Consider the following 20,843-nt stretch of genomic DNA (forward strand, 5'->3'; position numbering starts at 1 on the left):
CAGCGTCGACTATTCTATTAACTCCAACGGGCCAACAGTGACAAAAATATTTAATGTATATACATATTTATATATTCATCACTTCCTTTATAAATAAATAAATAATAATAATTAAGGAGTGCAATTCTGGAGGTTAAGAATATAACTTATAGGAGAAAGATCCCACATAGCAACTTAATTTGCTGCTTTTATGAAACTTGTTCTACTTTTTTATTGTTAGATTGTTTAGTCCTCCTCCTTGCTACTTGATATAATTTTAAGTATAATAATCACTAGCGAGAGCGACCCGCTCCGGCTTCGCACGGGTTAGCAAATTATACCTAGCCTAACCTAAACCTTCCTCAAGAATCACTCTATTGATAGGTGAAATCCGCATGAAAATCCGTCCAGTAGTTTTTGAGTTTATCGTGAACACGCAAACAAACACACATACAGACAGACGCGGCGGGGGACTTTGTTTCATAATATGTAGTGATATATTTCATAAGTCTTGTACCTATTAACCATAAAACTACCACATTTTTAACTAAGGAGAACAAATTCAATATTTTCACAAGTCATCATTATATAGAAGTGACTAACTTACCCCCTCAGACAATTAACAGTAATATCATTAAAATGATATTAAACAAAGCACCATTTGCGCCGGCCGCCGCCGCAAACATTTACATTTCATTTTTTCATGCAAAAGGCACCAAGGAAGATCCGCGGGTAAATTTAATGGCGAAAATTATGTCCATATTTTGTTATTATTATAAGAATTATCACTAGGTATTAGGTATTAGAGAACTAAAATTAGCTAGCTAGTGAACAACGACGTAGGAACAAAATATAAATATGTCAAAATCATAATAAATTTGACAGTCCGAATTCGTTTACAAATAATGTTAATAAAAAGTATTGCAAATTCAAATCGTTATAATTTACATCTACATGTTTATTTTACCTATGCAAATTATACTTACTTTTTATTTAATAAACTTGAAACTTATTGAAATGATCATATATTGTGTACGCTACAGTATTATATTTCAATAACATTTCAGTCACTAAAGGATTACGTTTAAGCTAAGCAAGCTTCGTAAATGCCTGTCTAGTATACAGAGTGCGTACCGCGAACCAAGTTCGTCATGTTGCCTCCCTGTCACACTTACGTACGAATTTACAAGTGCAACAGAGATGCAACACGTCGAACTTCCTTTTGGTGACTGATTTTTCGCGCCATTTTGACAAGTAAGTCAAAATCAAAAAGGCTTAAGATGTATGAAAGCTTGCAGCGCTTACGCTTGTTGTCTTTCGTGTTAATTTTTAACGTATTTTCGGTGGTGACGCGAGGCGATATTGAAGTACGGCGCGTGTCTGTCTCACTCCCTCTTTGGGTATTTCTAATTCACTGTTTCATTTTGAAAGGTTTTTTGAGGTGTTAATGTCCCAGAGAGGCAGTGAGTGGTACAAACTCAATGCATTTCTCGGTGGACCTTTTGTCGTTGCAATAAGGTTTGTAGTTCAGCAGTTGACAGTGTGGGCCATTACTCGTTTCTTCATTTGAGACATTTTGAGTTTTGAATGTCGGCGAGCACCTAGCGCCTTGTGTCATCCAGGGACTCTTTTGCAAGTTGCGAGGAGTGTATGAGTTTTTGAGGTTCGCGAGTGAATTTGAAAGGATAAGAGTTTTTTGAAATTTGAAGTGTGTGAATGATTTGTGTGGCAAAAGGTGTTTGTGATGCGCGCGAGTAAATGAGTAAAATGAATAGAGGAGTGAAGTAAGACATTTTTGCGGTATGAAGTACTGCGACAAATTAACAAAATGAGTGGTACAAATGAGGTGCCTCGCGAGTGAGCGACTCAACACTATAATACGGCCGGCGTGCATTCAATTAGTTATCAATAATATTATATATATGTTGGTTATTTGTTGTACTTATTTAACAATTTTCTGGTCAGTGAACACAAGCTACATTTTCACTAGACCAGAGTCTAGACTGCCTCGGTAAACTAACGCGAACGGTTCCAATAAAGCTCCTAAAAATTATACACCCGTTTCAATGTTTGAAAGTCAAAGTTGGATATGGATGTCAGAGTCAATAGTGACCTTTCTTCAAACAATAACGTCACTTTTGACACTGACATATCTAATCCATATCGTATCTAGACGTAATATTTGACGTACATATATTAAAGTTAAAATCGGGCCGATAGTGAGGAGTGTCAGTTGTACTTTGACGTTTGTCACATCAAAGTCAGGAACTCAGGACAGCAGAAGGGCTAAGATGGCCGGCTCTTTATCATTTGTCACCATATCTGTCACGTTCTAACAAGTATGTAAGTGCGAAAGTGACGCAGTAGGTCTGGTGAAAAGGAAGATAAGATTAAGTCAAATATCCCTATATTTAGTTATTGTAGGTATCTAATTTTCCCATATAATTACTGCCTATAAATGTTTAAATTTATTCTTTGAACTAAAAAAAATCTTAACTTCATAAACAGTCTACGCTAAAGGGCAAAAACTCCCCTTAATGAATAAAAATACCTGTCGTCATTTAATAATGTCCACCCTCTACTTAGGGCATTCTCGTCTGAACATAAGTAGATTACAGCAGGGTCCTCTGCTAGGGTAGGTAGAGGGTAGAGGTCTGTTTAGATGCAATGTACGGTTCGCAGAATCTTTATACATAATGAATGATAATATTTGGGATCAATTTTACACAGATTTATTTAGCCCCATTCCAAACTAAGCAAAACTTGTGTAATGGAGTAGTAGTTCTGTTTTAAGGGTAAACATAAAAAAAAAGAAATTCAGAAGGAAGGAATAGTGAATAGATTCAGGCGTTACTTTGCGGAAATCCATATTAATTAAAACCAAAATATTACTTTGCTAATCTTCGAAAAGATAACGTGTTAATCAATCAGTGCTAACCCGTTATTTATTCTTATTTGCGTTTTGCGTAATTGCATGTAAAAATACGCAAGTAAGTATAACGGGTTAGCACTGATTGACTAGCACGTTATCTTTTCGCGGATTAGCAAAGTAATATTTTGGTTTTAATTCAGAAGGAAGGAAGGCCACGTCAAAACGTGTCTCTAAAGTTAAACATCTTTCAGCTGCGCCAGGTTTTCGCCCTGTGTGCCTACCACCAGTTTGACACTGACATAAACGCTATCAAGAACTTAACTTAGGTACTTTCTCGCACGTACTCGCAAATTAGTGCGAGCGAGATGTATAGAAAATATGTAAATTACGAAGACGTTAGCTCGTACATGTCAGTTATGACACTGTCTCTTCTTTATTGACTTTATTGACACTCTTCACTCTAAAAAATGAAGACCAACTAAGAGCAGTTTTCTCTTAGTTGACGTTAAGTTAATTACAACAATAACGATCTTATATAACTCAAAGAAAGCTGATTACTTAAAACAATAAGTGTATCTGTGATTGAACTAATAAAGTAGGTATGTTATTAATCCTAACAATTGTATACTTTGCATCTATTATTAACTTGTTGGCATAATTATGTAACGTAGGTTAATTCAATCCTTAACAATTTAATTAAAACAGATAAATATGTTAATAGTTATGAACATTTTAATAGTTTATTTGATTATTTTGTCTTTGTTGATTTACATAAGATTTGCTAGTTGAATCAACTAAACATATAATATTTAGAACAACGAAGATAAAACACTCAATCCCATTATGATCAAGTTATTGTATTGATTACGAAACTAATATTCCATTCTACTAAGAATTATTTATTAATACGATTTTCTTAATAATTAAATTAAATAATCGGTTAATCCGATCAATCAAGAGATAAGTAGGAGGATCGCCTGTACACCCGCTCTCTGCCCTACCTGCGCCCCTCTCGTGGCGCGTGCGACCGAGCAGTCAGTCTCTGTAGCACGCAGTTGCGTTAAGCTCATTCAATTACTTATTCCTCTGGAAAAACCTGGTGTGTACAAAGTTGATTGCAGTTGTGGTAGTTCGTACAGTGGGCATACCAAACGCACTATTGCCTGCAGAATTAAAGACCACATCGCTGCGGTCAAGAACAACGACGCTCGCAAGTCAGCTATTATAATTGCTCAGTGTCACCTTGAGTCGGGTATAAGTCACTGGATCGAGCTGCATAGTCCCAAGGTCATTTCGACAGCACGCCACTATATACCAAAATTGGTAAGAGAAGCCTTAATTCACAAATACAACAATTTTAATCGTGAAAATGGGTTTTTAAACTGTCAAATGTGTGGAATCTTGTGATTTGTTTGACTAAAAAACAACCAGTGACATCCGAATCAAACTCGCGTAGTGACACTGTGAGTGTAGTGTGCTTGGATAGACCAACAAGTGTGAACGTGATTGGACCAACGAGTGTTAACCCCTCGTATGCTTAGACACGGATCCTTAGACACGGATCCGTGCGTGTGAATTTAAATGCAAAACGTTTACTTTCAAAATGATTAAATGAATAAATAACATCTTATTATAATATTTTTTTGTTTTATTCATTTACCCCCTTTTTATAAAACTTTACGGGCTTGATTTAGTTTAATTATGTTTTATCCCTTTCTTTGTTGTTATATTTTATTCACTACTTATTCGTTTAAATTTTATAAATTTAAACGAATATGTAGTGACCACCAGCATTATTCAGCACGGCGCGTAAAAAACTAGAGATCTGAAAGAAATGTTTTAGTAAATGCGACAAAGTAAGTCATAGTACAATTGAACAAGAATGGTACCTATTGTACTAAACAAGCTTCATAGTTGAAATGATTAAACAATTAAAATTCAAATTGAACAATATCTCAGTTCAGGCTAATAAGATGCATAAGTCGATGTAATCATGTTCTTAGTTGAACTTATTTAGGTCAAATAGTTAATACAGTAATTCTTCATGTTAACATTGATTTACATCTTAGTTGAAATGATTAAACAATTAAGATTCAAATTGACCAATATCTTAGTTCAGGCTAATACGCCATAAGTCGGTGTAATCATGTTCTTAGTTGAACTTATTTGGGTCAAATAGTTAATACAGTAATTCTTCATGATAACATTGATTTACATCTTAGTTAAACTAACTTGTTTGTTTTCATTATCAAGCCCTTAGTTGATCTTACTAGGATCAATTAGTTAGCATAATTATTTTTCGTGTAAATATTGAACAAGATCTTAATTGGTTCAGTTACCTAACAATAGTAATAGCAATCAGAATTACCTTGTTTGATGTGTTTAAGTTCTTGTTAGGCTCGTATGGAATCAAGATGCTTGATTACGGCCATCAAGATATTGATAGGGCCAACCAAATTTTTTTTAGAGTGTTGTTTATTGACTTGAACGTTTTGCACACTTTGGTTGTCACGGCGCCAGACTGTATTAGCAAATACGCGATTAAGTACCGTTTTAGTAAAATTTAATGTAAAAATCTAGGAAATTTAAATAAGTATCCCAAAACAATTATGATGGAAGCGAACTTTCACACTGTATTTTTCAGAATCAGTCTGAACCTGAAATCTCATTTTCAAAGTTCAGCCAGTATCGCTTGAATTCTAATGACTTGTTTTGTTGACGTTACGGGGTAGCGTTTAGCGTACATTGTTTGTTTAGGCCTCCCGTATGCGACCCTGGCACCTACGCATGTAATTATTTCTGCCCGAGGAAGCTAATTGCTTTAAAGTACGTTTTAACAGGCAAGTCTGTGCTATCCTGTCCTGTCTATACATGGTCTTGTTTATCAAGATACGTAAGTATGATTTGTAGAAAAAAATTTAATATCTAGACAAAATTCCTCTGTCCTTCTATCCTGAAAAAAGCTGATGTCCTAATCAGGCTGAAAATCCTGACAGTCCACGGCAACGACACGATTTATTTAAAAAAAAACCGGCCATGTGCTAGTCGGACTTGCATTCCAAGGGTTCTGTAGGTACATTACTCAATTTTTAACAATGTATTTTTTATATGTGAAACGTGATTGAATTGCCTTTAAAAAACCCGTAGGGGTCGGATAAAAAACTAAGTAATTAGTCCGACTCGCGCTTGACTACATATTTCTAATAGATTTCCTGTAATCTATAGGTAAAGACCTATTTATGTATTTTTTTTTCAAAATTTTAGTTCCAGTAGTTTCGGAGATAAAGGGCCCGAATGGTAGCTATGGTTTTTTGCCTATTTTCTTGAATTACGTACTTCTAAACAGTTTATTTCTAAAATTACAAAAAAAAAATATATTTAAGATTTTCACAATGAGCTCTTTCATTTGATATGTAACACAATATAGTTTGAAAAACTTTATTTTTTAATTTTCTTATTTTTCCCCCAAAAGGGGCCCCCATGTTTAAAATTCATTTGTTTACGTTACATGTCCGTCTTCGGGTCACAAACTTACATATGTGTACCAAATTTCAACTTAATTGGTCCAGTAGTTTCGGAGAAAATAGGCTGTGACAGACGGACAGACAGACGCACGTGTGATCCTACTATAAGGGTTCCGTTTTTTTCCTTTTGAGGTACGGAACCCTAAAAATAAAATACATACATTGATTGTCCTTATGGTCGTTTAAATCTTTTTGGAACGGGCTTGTTTCATTGAAAAAACAAAATTGATAACCTCCTCTTTCAGTAGTCGGTTAAATTGTTCAACTTTGCGGCAACTCGTAAATTCATACAAAACAAAATCTGTACAAACCGTCCCATTGTTAACAAAAACTACGTCACAAAAACGAAACAACTTATTGTTACCGAACTGCATTTGAATAACTTAACCAATAAAAACAAGAAACTAATAAGCATTTAAAAAAACACAAAGGAGGTTTACCGCTCATCATCGAAGGGACGGAAAAGGAAAAAAAAGGATATTGTTCCTATTAAACAGTGAGAGTTGTGAAGAATAAATTATAACGTTGAGGGATCCGAATGCTTACCAAACAATCGCCAGCTGACTAACTGACTAATGAGGAGTCAGTACACTGAGAGAAAAATCATCACCAGGAATTAAAAAACAGTTCTGTACTGGGGGAAAAAATGAAGTTTTAGTAATAATTATGGACGTCTCACTATTTCTGTAAAGTTTATTTATTTCTACAAACAGCTCAGTAATCCCAAATATAATTTCAACAAACAGATATGTAATAGAAATTGCAAGAACTAATAGAAATTGCAAAAGTCAATTTGTTCCTATTAGTTAACTCTCAGAAGCAGTGGTGGCCGAGTGGATATGAGAAGCAGTGGTGGCCGAGTGGATATGACGTCTGACTTTCAATCCGAAGGTCGTGGGTTCAAATCCTGGCTCGTACCAATGAGTTTTTCGGAACTTATGTACGAAATATCATTTGATATTTACCACTAGCTTTTCGGTGAAGGAAAACATCGTGAGGAAACCTGCATACATCTGCGAAGAAATTCAAAGGTGTATGTGAAGTCCCCAATCCGCATTGGGCTAGCGTGGGGACTATAGCCCAAGCCCTCTCGCGCATGAGAGGAGGCCTGTGCTCAGTAGTGGGACGTATATAGGCTGAAATGATGAATGATGAGTTAACTCTCCTTGTCCCCGGATTAAGTTTATTTTTGTAATTCTAAGTGTGTTTTTGTTGTACTTTTCTCTCAGTGTACTGTCAGTAGCTACAAGATTTGTCTCAGGATTTGTGTGCCGAAGAGTCATATCGCAACTTTGAATTAAGTTTGCCCGATTTTTCATTTGTCAATTTACCGAACGCGTTTTTCTACAAAAACCTTTGACGGAAATATTTCTACGTATACTGGTTTTGCCGAGCCTTGTGTTCGGTATGCCAAATAAATAACAACGTTCTAAACGGCGAACCCGCTCCGCTGTACCGTTTACGTACGGATTAGGCCTTCTTGGAATTCTGGCTAAAACTTTATAACTATTCCAGACCTTGTCCCAACGTGGTAAGGTTCAGGTTAGGTCAGTTACATACCTGCCAAGGAGCAGTCTTAAGAATATCTGACTACATATAGTGAGTATAGACTTTAACTCAATGTATTAAGGTTCAAGTTTGCTAAGTTATAAGTATTGGATGGAACAGTCTCTTCGAACGTAAGTACCATCACCCACCACGTTAATTATTCGTAAACCTTATTTGTAAAGACATAAGACCTATATACTGTCTTCTATATACTGTGTTTCTGTCAATATACTGGCTATTTTAGACTTTAACTCAAGCTAATAAAGTTTATATTGGAAGGGACATGGATTTTATTTACGTTACAGTATTTCATCGAAACGTTGATTAACATTACAATGCGGTTTAGTGTCTAAGGACTCTAAGGGATTGGTGCAGTTTCTGGTGATGCGAGATTTTGATTGAGGTATCGTATAATTTAATAGGTCAATTAGATCCATAAAAAGCGTTTTGAGAAATGAATTCCCAACAAGCTGGAAATCGTTTTAATACATACCTTCATTTGGCCCCCTGCACCTTATCGCATAATACCAACGATAGGTATGTATTATGTAACCATATGAAAAACAAAACACAATGCACTTTTAGTTATCAATTTATCATTCATTGTTCCAATCGGTTGATGTATTGCGAAATAACTAAATCACTCACGACTGTCTACAATAAATCATCGGACATCAGAAATTCAGTAGATCCAACGATATCACGCATCCATTTATCAACATATTGTAAAAAACTGGCCAAGAGCGAGTCGGAATCGAGACCATACAAAGGTTCCGTACAAAACACAATTTTATACAATACCTTCCTATTTTTTCGCAAGATCAACTTAACGCTTGGGGTTCCTGGGTTTTGATGTAATGTAACAGTGTAAGATCACAGACCAACCCCTAGGCGGTTTTCTGTGAGTGTAATATATACCTAGATAGATAGATTTAGAATTTTCATATTCAAGAAATCATAGAAAGTATAGAAATTATGCAATCCTTGTAATCAAAACGCCTGCTACAGATTTTTTGAATTTGCCGGGTTTTTTTTTTTCAGGTACAACTTTCATTAGCCAGACTCTGTGCTGCGTTCGGAGCAAATTTACTGAGACAGACGGACAGAAAGGCACACGGGTGATCTTATAAGGGTACCTTGATTCGGAACCCAAAAAAAGTTTACCCGATTCCCAAAGCTGCCACTCTCTCAACACGATGCGATTAATAATCGTCTAGATACACTTGCGATTAATTAGTCGCGCAGTTGTAATAGGCACCATCCGTCTTGTGACGTCACTTATTGTGTCTGGTCTGGTCGCTCCCACGGCTTTTTATACATGACATAGATAATCTTTATGGCGCCTAAACATGTTAGGCATAAAATATTAAAATTGGTGTGTGGTTTATAATTATTTTTCAGAAATTTCAAATGGTGTTATTCGTAAACATGGTACTAAGCTAGCTTTTAATCGGTTGTCTTAGGGTCTCCCCTGATATATCGATGCGCATTCGGCAAAAGCCGATAGGAAAAAGCTTTATGTCCACGCAATAAGAGCGAAAAAGTCGTCGTTCGGCTCGGCTCGCATCGGCCGGCGCCTGCCTATCGGCTTTTGCCGAATGCGCGTCGATATATCAGGGGAGACCCTTAATCTGTCATTTTGAGTCACATATTTCTAAACGGGGGATATAACATAAATTAACTCATTATGGCTTGTAAAATTGTATGAAGGGGTAAATTTTTCAAAAGTAATAACTAATAAAATATTATGTTTCCTTTAAACATGTTTCCTTTATTCGTATTTTACAATAAATAAAAAATCCCATAAGTGCTTCGGGAACAATGTTTTGTAAGAAACACTAAAGAACTTAAAATTGTCATTAAAATAAATATACAGCGATCATTCTCTGTACAGACCTATTGATGTTCATTCATTCATCGGAAGTAAAGTAGCAAAATAACTTAGAAATTGTATCTATGTACTTAATTTAAATTATTGTGTTCATGTGTGTGAAATGAAATGAAAAATTTATTGATAACAATTGTTACATGTCATTTTTTATCATATAAGTAAGTACTAGTATTTGTCTAGTATATTAATGTGCATATACCTGTAAACACAATCCAAATTATATAAATAAAATTAATTGTTAAGTAGGGATAGGTGGAATAGGCGAAAATTAGCAATATAGATGTCTAAATTATTATTAACAATGAGAAATGTAGTCTACTTATATAGTAATATACAAATGTCACGCCTGTAGGTATTCGTTATCTTACTAGTGGAATGTCAAAAAACTCACTATAATCGTAAAACATCTTCTCAAGAAGCCACTTTTTTAGTTTAGATTTAAATCCTTTAATGGAAGTTGAAGTTTGTCAATTCACATAACTGGGTTAACGGTTTAACCCGTTAACCCCGGGTTAGGGGATTGGTGCAAGATGCGTACAAGGTGTTTTAGCTTCAACGATAATTTGTAGGTTAGTAAATATCTTTCGAGCATAAACCCGGTTTGAAACTTGCAAGCCCGTCTCAGCCAGACACAAGTCTAGTGCGTCTAGAAGTCTAGAACCTAGACCTAACGTACCAGGGAGGTATAAACACGAGGTAGCCAATTTAGTGCTAACACGACTCGTGCAGTCTATTTCAACTTGATGACCCGTTTTTTTGATAGTCTTTATAGGTAGGTACCTATTAACCTAATATACTGTGATACTTAGTTTCATATAATCTATGTGCATTTGATGGTTAAATATATATTGGTGGAAGACGAAGATTCCAGACAGCAAATGAATGGTGAATAAATAAATAAATTACTATAAAATTGTGCAGTCAAGGGCATAGATGTCAGTTTCAATCTGATACTGAACTACAAACTGTGCGTATAGCCAATTAGCCATAGCAACAGTCAAAATAATTAAATCTAAAAGCTTTTATATTAATAACTAATATAACTATGAACTTAATCCTTAGTTACCCTTTTTTTTCCAGGATAACATAATTATTTTCTGTCGTCTTTATGTAGGAAGCCAAGGACGACTAGGCGGCTTTTCTAGGCGCTGCTTTTCAAAATGTTAATTTAAAACAATTTAAGTTATCATTGGAGAACAAGACCATACCATGTTCCTACATTGAGTTTATTCACCATTATTTATAATACCTTGAAATTTAATTCTCTTTAGTTAAAATAATGAGAATTTTAAGTCCGAAACGCAGGCGACTTAAATTTACTAATTTAAGTCATTTAAATTACTTACATTAAAAATGTATCTCAAAAGAAAAAAAACGGAAAAAGTGCGGGGTCGGACTCGCCCACCGAGGGTTCCGGCACTTTTTAGTATTTGTTGATATAGCGGCAACAGAAACACATCATATGGGAAAATTTCAATTGTCTAGCTATCATGGTTCATGAGATAGGCTGGTGACGGTGACAGACAGACAGGAGTCTTAGTACACTGAGAGAAAAGTACAACAAAAACACACTTAGAATTACAAAAATAAACTTAATCCGGGGACAAGGAGAGTTAACTAATAGGAACAAAAATTGACTTTTGCAATTTCTATTAGTTCTTGCAATTTCTATTATCTGTTTGTTGAAATTATATTTGGGATTACTGAGATGTTTGTAGAAATAAATAAACTTTACAGAAATAGTGAGACGTCCATAATTATTACTAAAACTTCATTTTTTCCCCCAGTACAGAACTGTTTTTTTAATTCCTGGTGATGATTTTTCTCTCAGTGTAATAGGGTCCAGTTTTTACCCTTTGGTTACGGAACCCTAAAAATTAAATCAATATCTATATGCAAACATACAGCAGGCTTACAGTACAGTTTCAACATCGATTCAAAGATACGTGGGTATATGAGGTATCTTCATGCCAAGAGTCGCGTAGCGTAACTGACCTATGACGTCACCGCGCACTAACTACCAAATTATGAATATCTCCTCCAAAATCTGCTATCCTGGTAGCTCGCGTCGCTTCTCACTTTCAAATCGACCAACATTCGATTACTCAATACCCGTCTGTCGGTAGTCAGACAAGTCACCGAACTGTGTATTGTGATTGCTAAACATGTTGAGTTTTGAGTACTTACCAATGTAAAATGACCTCCGGGCAAGTTTAAGGCTTGGCCACATACAGAGCGCGACGCAGCGCCGCGTCCGCGCCGCGTCCACGCCGCGCGACCGCGGCACATGCTAACAGGTTACCGACGTCAAACAGACTGCGTCCCGCCGGTATCACGCCCCGCTTCTGTCGCGCCCCGCGCCGCGCGGCCCCTTGCGTCCGCGCGGCGCGTGCGCAGCGCTGCGCCGAGCGAACGCGGCGGCCCGCCGCGTCGCGCAAGGTCACATCAGTAGGATCGGACGTTAGGCAGCGAGCGGTGCGCCGCGTTCCCGCGCGGCCGCGCCGCGTTCACGCGCGCCTTGAGGGCGTGTTGAGAGCGTGAGGCCGGCGCGATCGGCGCGCGCCCTGTTTGACCAGGCTTCGCGTCGGCATCACGCGGCGCGGACGCGGCGCTGCGTCGCGCTCTGTGTGTGGCCAAGCCTTAATACCGGGTGTGGCCTGTAACATGAGCAAATAATTAAAACATAGATTGTACTCCTCAAACGGCGACACTTTTGTTCAACAACTATTAAAAATTATGAAGTATTCAGACTCCCTATTTTTCATACAAAATAAATATTATCTTCAATGGACGCCATCGCCACGCCATATCACTGTGATTGACGTTGCTTGTCACGCCTTAAACATAACAAAATTCGCAATACATTGCGTCTTAGAATAAACTTTAAAGTCTATCAAACCACAACTTATTTTTAAAAGTCGCTGAACAAACGTTGGTCAGTATGAGGAGTACAGCCTACAGTTTAATTTTTTGCTCATATTACAGGCCACACCCGGTATAATCGTGGCAGTGGGATGGCGATGTCACTGTAACTACTGGCGATAGTGACCACAATATTGGTTCGCCTGCTCTCTGCTTGTTATTGCAACAGTAACAGTTACGTGAACGAAAATGCAACAAAACACATCTCGGAAGTCGTGGAACGTTGTGTGTTATATTAACTATTGCAGGTTTCTGTAGGGTAGACCGAGGTAAATCGGATCACAGGGCGAATCTGATCAGACTAAAAAGCTGTTGGTAAAATGGAATATTTCAAATATCATCGAATCATTGAATTTTTCATGTTCATCAGATTGTCTATACTATTTCGCTCGCATTAAAGTCGTAGATGTTGTTAAAACGTTCAATCTCATTTTAATATGATTTACCGGCGACGTCAAAGATATGTTTACACTTTTTGCCTTATTACAAAGGAGAAAGGTGCAAAAGTGTAAACATATTTTTGACGTCGACTGTACCAATTGTTCTAATAAATTGCATAGGTAGGTAGGTACTTTAGTTCATTTATTAGTATATTTGGCAATATTTGCTCAAATCCTGATGAAATAATACATATATTATTTTGAATTGAACATGATTGAAAATTGAAATATGTATGTAAGTACTTTGTTACGTATACAAATATAATTCCGCAAAATAACTCAAACCGCAGTTTTAAAATAAAAATCATGTTCCGGTTTCGTTGAAATTTCAATTTGTATTTCGTTTCACATTGGAACATAATCCCTGGTATTAATTTAATCAACATTCGGAAATCAATCAAAAAGGTTGAAAATTTAATGGGTCACTGGTGTCTCTTTCATTCCCTTTTCACCCCCCTTAGACTCCTGGTAATGTTGATTTATACCACTGGAATTAATTCCGCGCACTTAAGCACTATTTTGCTAATAACGCTATTCCGTCACATAGCGGCCGTCTACGTACAAAATACAACTCCATCCATAAATATAGATAAAATATACATACATACATACAATCACGCCTATTTCCCGGAGGGGTAGGCAGAGACCACGGATTTCCACTTACTACGATCCTGACATACCTCTTTCGCTTCCTTCACTTTCATAACATTCCTCATACACGCTCGCCGGTTTAGGGTGCTCTTGTCTTGACCTAGCCTTGCTTCAGGATTTCCCCAATCTGATCAGAGAAAGTCCGCCGAGGTCTACCCCTTCCAACTCCAACTTCCACTTCTCCCTTATACACTCTCTTTGTTTGTTGTTTGTTGTGTTTGGATAAAATATATGGAGTAAATACTATTTAGCCGTATTCTTTTGTATGGAGACGGCCGCTATACGACGGCATCGGTATCCTAGGAAAACAGAGCTTAACATGTTAGGTCCAAAGCTTACGGACCGTTGCGTTATGGTTTTATGCTATTATGCAACTGTATTTTAACATTTATTTTTATTGTCCACAGGTGGTGAGGTGTATCGCTCGGAGCTATGCTGGGCGGGGCGGCGGGGGGCGCCCGCACCCGCCCGCCCTCTGACCTTCAGCCAGGTATGTATGTACACACATTATGATGCACTAGTTGTAAAAGGCTTGCTACACGGTCGCCGACAAGCCTTCTAAGTTCTAACCGTCTGAACTTGGTCTGTCCTTGGTCAGTTTTGGTCAAATTTTGTTGGTAACAATGTCTACACGGTCCGGGACCGGCCAAGGCCACGCGGTCTGGGGGCTTGTCGGCGACCGTGTAGCAAGCCTTTAAGGATTACAGTAAAGTTTAATTCTATTTCAGTCAATCTCAGTACAAAAAGTACCTTCTGAGGGAGACTGAAGTAGCATGACAAATACGAACTTTTCCGAAAAATAACGTTGGCAACAGATTGTTCACTACATCAGTCGGTTTCTCTTAGCCCCCCCCCCCACATCTTGCGTCTTTCGAGCGTCGGCGTCTGTCGGCGTCGGTCCAGCGCTATGGAAAATGACGTCGCTGCGCAGTTGCGTCGACGTTGCGTCGACGTCGGCCATAGAATTGTAGACGCCGACGCTCGAAAGACGCCAGATGTGGGGGGGCCCTTACTGCACATGAGTCACATGACTGTTACCTCTCAGATTCTCTTTGTATAGTTGCTAGTACAAACAACAACACTCTTAACTGTCCATTGGTGGATCTTATGCCTTTTGCAATAAGGTCTACCGATGGACAGTTAACAGTGTGGGCTATGGTACAATGTAGAGTATAGAGTAAAATGGAGGTCTATTTCCAGGTGTACCCCGGTTTCCGCTGTACTCGCTGTTTCCGCAGGGCAACCGACCCACGCTGCACAAAGGTATTGTATTTACATATATTACAGCACTTGGTAAAGGATGACTCACGCTAGACCGGGCCGGGGCCGGGCAGGAGCTTCCGGCGCTTCGTTTTCTATAGAAAATGACATGTCGGACTCCTCGGCCCGGGTGCGGCCGGGTCTAGCGTGTGTCGTCCTTAATCTAAAACATCAAGGTCATGCATAGGGTTTGCAATCCGGATCCGAAATGTATGAAATTATCCGGATCTGGATCCGGATCCGCGGATCTTCCCATACATTTCGGATCCGTCGTGCAACCCCTAGTCATGCATCAGTAATCTAATTAGTTTTTTTTAACAATTCCTCCGATATTTTACACACTTTTCTTTAGCTACACCGCGTAATGTATTCTTTGTTATACATAATACTGTATAATACATATACATATATATGTAGTATGTATGTGAACCCCTTTCCGTTGTCTGATTGATCAAAAATTTGGCATACTTCCGTATACCCAATGACAATGCAATCAATAATATGCTAATATAGAGCTGATCTGATGATATATAGGAACATTCGGAAGATAGCCAAAGGCACTCTTCAATGGACAAACATAAACACATTGTTTATCCCCCTGCGTCTGTCGGTTCCACGCTTCCACGGCAAAATCTCTAAATGACGTCATATCTAGGGACTCGTCTATTTGTGTTGAACCCTGGGGGATCTCACACCCGAACCCAAAATGACTTATCCGACTTACGAACCCTATTACAAGAGGGATTAGGTCGTGTTGTACTCGTAAATATAAATAAAACGACACATTATCAACCTTAAGATAACAGAATAAGGTCGAATTTTCAACGAGGATTTTGCCGTTTACTGAGTAATTATGAGGTGTCATTCGGACCGACTCGTGCGCACATGTGGCGCGTATATTGGATGTTTTGTTTCGATGAAAGGGTGGGTTGCTTGGGAATGAAAGTTGACATTTGTAGTAAAATTAAAAAGAAATGTCTGGTTTTAATGGAGTGATCAATTATAATTTAGTTGAAATGCCGTTAGTAATGTGAAAACAAACGTGATCGTTTGATTTGGATAAATAAGTAATTGGCTGGTTTGAAGAGTTCCTCATTCCGAGCGAAATATTATGTAGTACCTAACTACGAAATCAGAACTTATCTCGAATGTATGTCTCCATTATTTCGTAACTCAGAGGATTTTTTGTAGGACATGAAATTACGCTTATATTTATTGTGCAAATTAAATAGGGACTTTTATCTGTCCACCAAGTTTTATCGAAATAAAAAAAAACACAACATTAAAACTTGTGTTTTTGTGTTATATTGCATGTTTTATGGCTCCTCTACACGATGGGCCAGCGCTGGCCACTCCAAGGGACCTAGCGGTAGTATGAGATAGAATTATATGAGAATGATGGGTCACTACCGCATAATTTAGCTCGCTACACGCTGAGAAACAATAGACAAAGTTAAGCAATTTCCAAACAATACAAAAAGAGTCCAATCAGTCCAAATGCAAATAACAGGAATCATCCCGACACCCGTGCGTGAGTCGTGATGCGTATCGCTGCCGGCGACATACTGCCGTATTCGAACTTCAAGATATTCACAAGAGACGACACGTACTAGATCCATTCTACTAGATACGTTATAGTTTAGATATCAAATTTTACGTTAGATAGAGTAAGATATCTATTAGATGTGAATTGGATCTCTAAGTCATATCCTGTGGAAATTGAAATCGTTCAAGAGTATCTCCAGAATCGCGCAAATGTCAAAATTGACAGGTTAGATCTTAAACATATCGTTGTCGTATCTTGGTGATGTCTAAAAGATGTCTAATAGATGTCTATTTCAAAATCCGAATCGGGCCCATATACATATAGACCCGGAGCTCACCCCGGTAAAAAGTACCCTTGATGGGTAAAGTTGCCATCAAAATCAGATATATCGAAGTGGCCAAGATGCTCTCAAAATGCCTCTATTAGCAATGCCTCCGATATATCTGATTGCGATTGTAACTATTTCCGGGACGTCCGTAAAATATATGCAATTCTCGCAGCCCTAAGAATTATGAGATCTAATATAGATCTAAGTTGGTTTATTCTGTGGGAACCGCTATGAATCGATTTTTTCTGAATTACATAGTTTTTACTAATTTCCGAAACCTTTCGACTCGAAAGTTACGAGTTACACATATCCGTTCCTATCGGGTAAAATGAGTGACAAGGCCAGCAAAGGCAAAGGGTTGCCAAATGAAGATTTCTAATTAAAATAAATTGTGTACCTGTTTCCGGGGTGAGCTCTTAGACCACAGCTGTATAGCTGTAGCTTATACAGCTATTATAAGTCTAGTTAAAGCGTTATATTATAACAGATTATGTCTGACACGTTTCTTGGAAATGCCGTGGCTGTTAAATTTTGTCCATCCTTGTAATAATTGTGACTTGTGACAATTTTATTAGCGTGTGTTGATTGAAACTACACTCCCAAAAGATCAGGGGGCCTAGCAACGAAACGCTATGAATGAATGTGCAAGAGTGATATGATATCAATAATAGTATGGATATTATCACTCTTGCGCATTCGAACTTTCGATTCGTTTTCTGCAAACTATTGTCGTCTTGGCCAGGCACTGACCATGACCATGTTAGTCATATTACACAATTACCCATGTTAACTCAAACTCTTAATATTGGACTGTAAACTATTACAAGTAAAGTTCAGATTTTAACGAAATTAACACAGCGTGACGTCACGCAGTCAAACTTTTTTTCGATACTTTCCCAATCAGAGGTACCAGGGCCCCATAAGCACGGAGAGGCTAGCAGTGCCAGTGACAATCGAAAGTCCAAACTCAGTGCCAATGACCACTTTCGGCTATGGAAGGCAGAGTAATGTAAATGTACTGTACTCCATTCTTTTATACTCCATACTTTAGGCGGTTACTACTTATTTGTTTTAAAATTTAATGGAATTGTGAGCTCCTTGAAATAGGGTTTAAATTCGGATAAAATAGTACCTCTAAAGAAGTATTTCTCATCTAAATAGAAACTATGATATACATAATAATTTATATTAGAACTCTTATTTAAGTCAGTGTTTGTCAACATGTGGCTTATGATATGACCCCTGGGGGTCGCAAAGTCACTATAAGAGGGGTCGCTGCAAAAAAACAGCGCGGATAGTACTGGAACGTAGGTGTCGCGAATTTTGCGTGAACACAGTTGAAAAATATAATTATAGGAAGGGTGGTAGTAGTAAAAACTTTACATTTATTTTGCAGCTAAAATGGCAAAAATGGCCGTCTGCCTGTCCATATATTACAGCCATTTTACTTAAAAACTATGTATAAGCTATATATTAATAAAATTTGGGATATTAGGAATTATGTGAGCCGCTAATTAGTTTAGTTTTATTTATCACTTTTTTATTTGAGTATTATACTCAAAAATACATTCATTTATCAATGATTTTATCCATTCCACATTTTTTTTTTACCAGTTTTCAACTTTTCACTGACAGTAACGGAATGGACGAAATATGTATAGAAATGTAGTCATTGCCAGTTTTTAACCCCATCCTTTGTTTGCAGTGACCACGGAGAGTCTGTTCTCGACATCGCTGTCTACATTCGGTGTGCCCACGCCCCCTCCAAATTCCCCCCTACTGGAATTGAGCTCGAGGTTATTGCTGGACAAGTAAGTTGTTTTAATGGGTTTACATTTTATGGCTATAGCTTGATACACGATAATTTCAACTAAGCGAGTCATCAAATGGCATACGTATTAAGCCAGTGTTTTCAACCTTATCTATGCTGAGATGAGACCCCCTTGGCATAACATTTTTCTCTACCTTTAACTGTTTGAAGCTGATTTTATTATTATTTATGGCTAGCCGCCGCGACACACACAGTTTGAAAAACACTGACCTTTACGGTGTACGGTGTTATGGCTCCTCTACACGATGGGCCAACGCCGGCCACTCAAGGGGCTTGCCATGCGGTAGAATGTGATAGCAATATCACTTGCTCTCTCTAACGCATAAATGCGTCCCTTGGAATGGTCGGCGTTGGTCCATCGTGTAGAGGAGCCATTATAGAGGTGGCTAAAAAATAACTGCATTCCTGTTGCCAGGGAGGTTTTCGGATTATACTGAGCAACTTTTAGTATGGAGCAACCTCAAAATCGCGAAATAAAAAATACCCTACCATACAAAGTATGGTCCATACTTCAGTATGGACCATACTTTTCACCAAAAATATAAATTGTTAGTAATTTTATTTTCATACCGATCGCTTTCCAAATAATCCGCGCTTATAGATGGTCAAGCAAATCTTGTCAGTAGAAAAAGGCGCGAAATTCTAGTTTTCTATGAGACGATATTACGACTTTTTCTACTGACAAGATCTGCATGACCAACTTTATAAGGGCTGATTTAGACGGCGCGCGTACTCGCATGTGATTTTAGTTACATTGCGGACTGTTGGTTACGTCCAATTCAACTGATCGACCAAAACCCGCAATGTAATGAAACTCGCATGCGAGTTCTCGCATCATCAAAATGAGGCCTAACTACCAGCCGTCACTCTTATTACTTAGACAATAGGGTCCACTAAGTATGCTAATTAACTTTTCTCCTCAGGGATCCGAATAAAATGGAAGACAGCAAGCTCGGGAAATGTATTCCTGACAACCTTTGCTGTCCTGGTGATCAACGTCAGCTGCTAGAAGGAATGAACGTCATGCAGCCTTTGACTATAAAGACGGAGCAGGCGAAACGGGCCTGTAATACGTGCCTCACTAATTCTCCAAAAAAGGTAGGTCAATGGACATACAAGTAAAAAGCCATATGCCGAGTACACGAAGGGACGCAGCTATGCGATTGAATAAGACAGCAATATCGCTTGCGGGAGCAATCTAAAGGACCTAACCTTACCCAAGTCCAAGTCCCTTACTTGGACTTGGGTCCTTTAGATTGCAAAAGGAAGGAAAGGAGCATTGTGGCTAATATGTATGTGTACTGTGGGATAGTACCATAAGTGGGAAAGGGGTATCATGATTAGACCATGAATCGCTGTCAAACTTCGGTTTCGTAGGACCCACGACAGTCAAACTAACTTCATTTGGCTTAAAGTGTTCTATTATGCTCCTAATTTTTCCCTTGAAAATTGCCATTTATTCCTCAACGTAATTCCACATGTTCCCCACAGATGGTTCACTCGGACGGCGGCTGCAGCCGCACCAACCCCGTCACCTGGCTGGGCGTGGCCGGGCAGAACGTGCAAGTGCAAGTGAAGCGCGAGCCCCAACACATGCTGTCTGAACTGGTGGCTGTCAAGTTGGAGCAGGCCTCGCCTGGCACCAAGCCGGAGCCGGCTATACCCGCGTCACTTAATAACGGTAGGTTTCAGATCCTCTTCTTAATGTCTGGCTCATTAGCCTTCGTATTTCGCGACACGCCCAGTGTTGCAAACCTTGCATAAATGATGCCAGATCTGGCATATTTTCACTCGCTTTGGCACCAAAATTTTCAAATTAGCATCTGGCATATTTTTTAGCATAATTTAGTCTAAGTTCCGTTTTGCAGATTTGATCAGACAATTGTATCAGGTTGGGCGAAAATTGTCCCATCTGGACTGGCCTTTACTGATCTTGTAGGCACTAGCCAAATCTCTGTTTTGCTATTTTGCTGGGAAGGGACAGAAGCTGGCATTTTAGTCCTAGCTGGGGTACGTACGGTGTTTTATACTGAATATTTTTAGACACCATA

At 38.3% G+C, this 20,843-nt stretch overlaps 1 protein-coding gene across 1 annotated transcript in view; it reads left to right on the forward strand.

Annotated features, from left to right (window-relative positions):
* Positions 1-20,843, forward strand: part of LOC134667539 (protein winged eye) — a 154,766-nt gene that overhangs the window by 68,027 nt on the left and 65,896 nt on the right. Inside the window, exons 2-6 of the mRNA XM_063524962.1 lie at positions 14,235-14,317; positions 15,028-15,090; positions 18,667-18,772; positions 19,716-19,890; positions 20,284-20,473. Of these exons, the coding sequence (XP_063381032.1) occupies positions 14,260-14,317; positions 15,028-15,090; positions 18,667-18,772; positions 19,716-19,890; positions 20,284-20,473 (592 nt within the window). The 5' untranslated portion in view covers positions 14,235-14,259. The remainder of the gene's footprint in view (positions 1-14,234; positions 14,318-15,027; positions 15,091-18,666; positions 18,773-19,715; positions 19,891-20,283; positions 20,474-20,843) is intronic.

The sequence above is a fragment of the Cydia fagiglandana genome, chromosome 9, assembly GCF_963556715.1.
Source record: "Cydia fagiglandana chromosome 9, ilCydFagi1.1, whole genome shotgun sequence".
In the NCBI taxonomy this organism is placed as follows: Eukaryota; Metazoa; Arthropoda; class Insecta; order Lepidoptera; family Tortricidae; genus Cydia; species Cydia fagiglandana.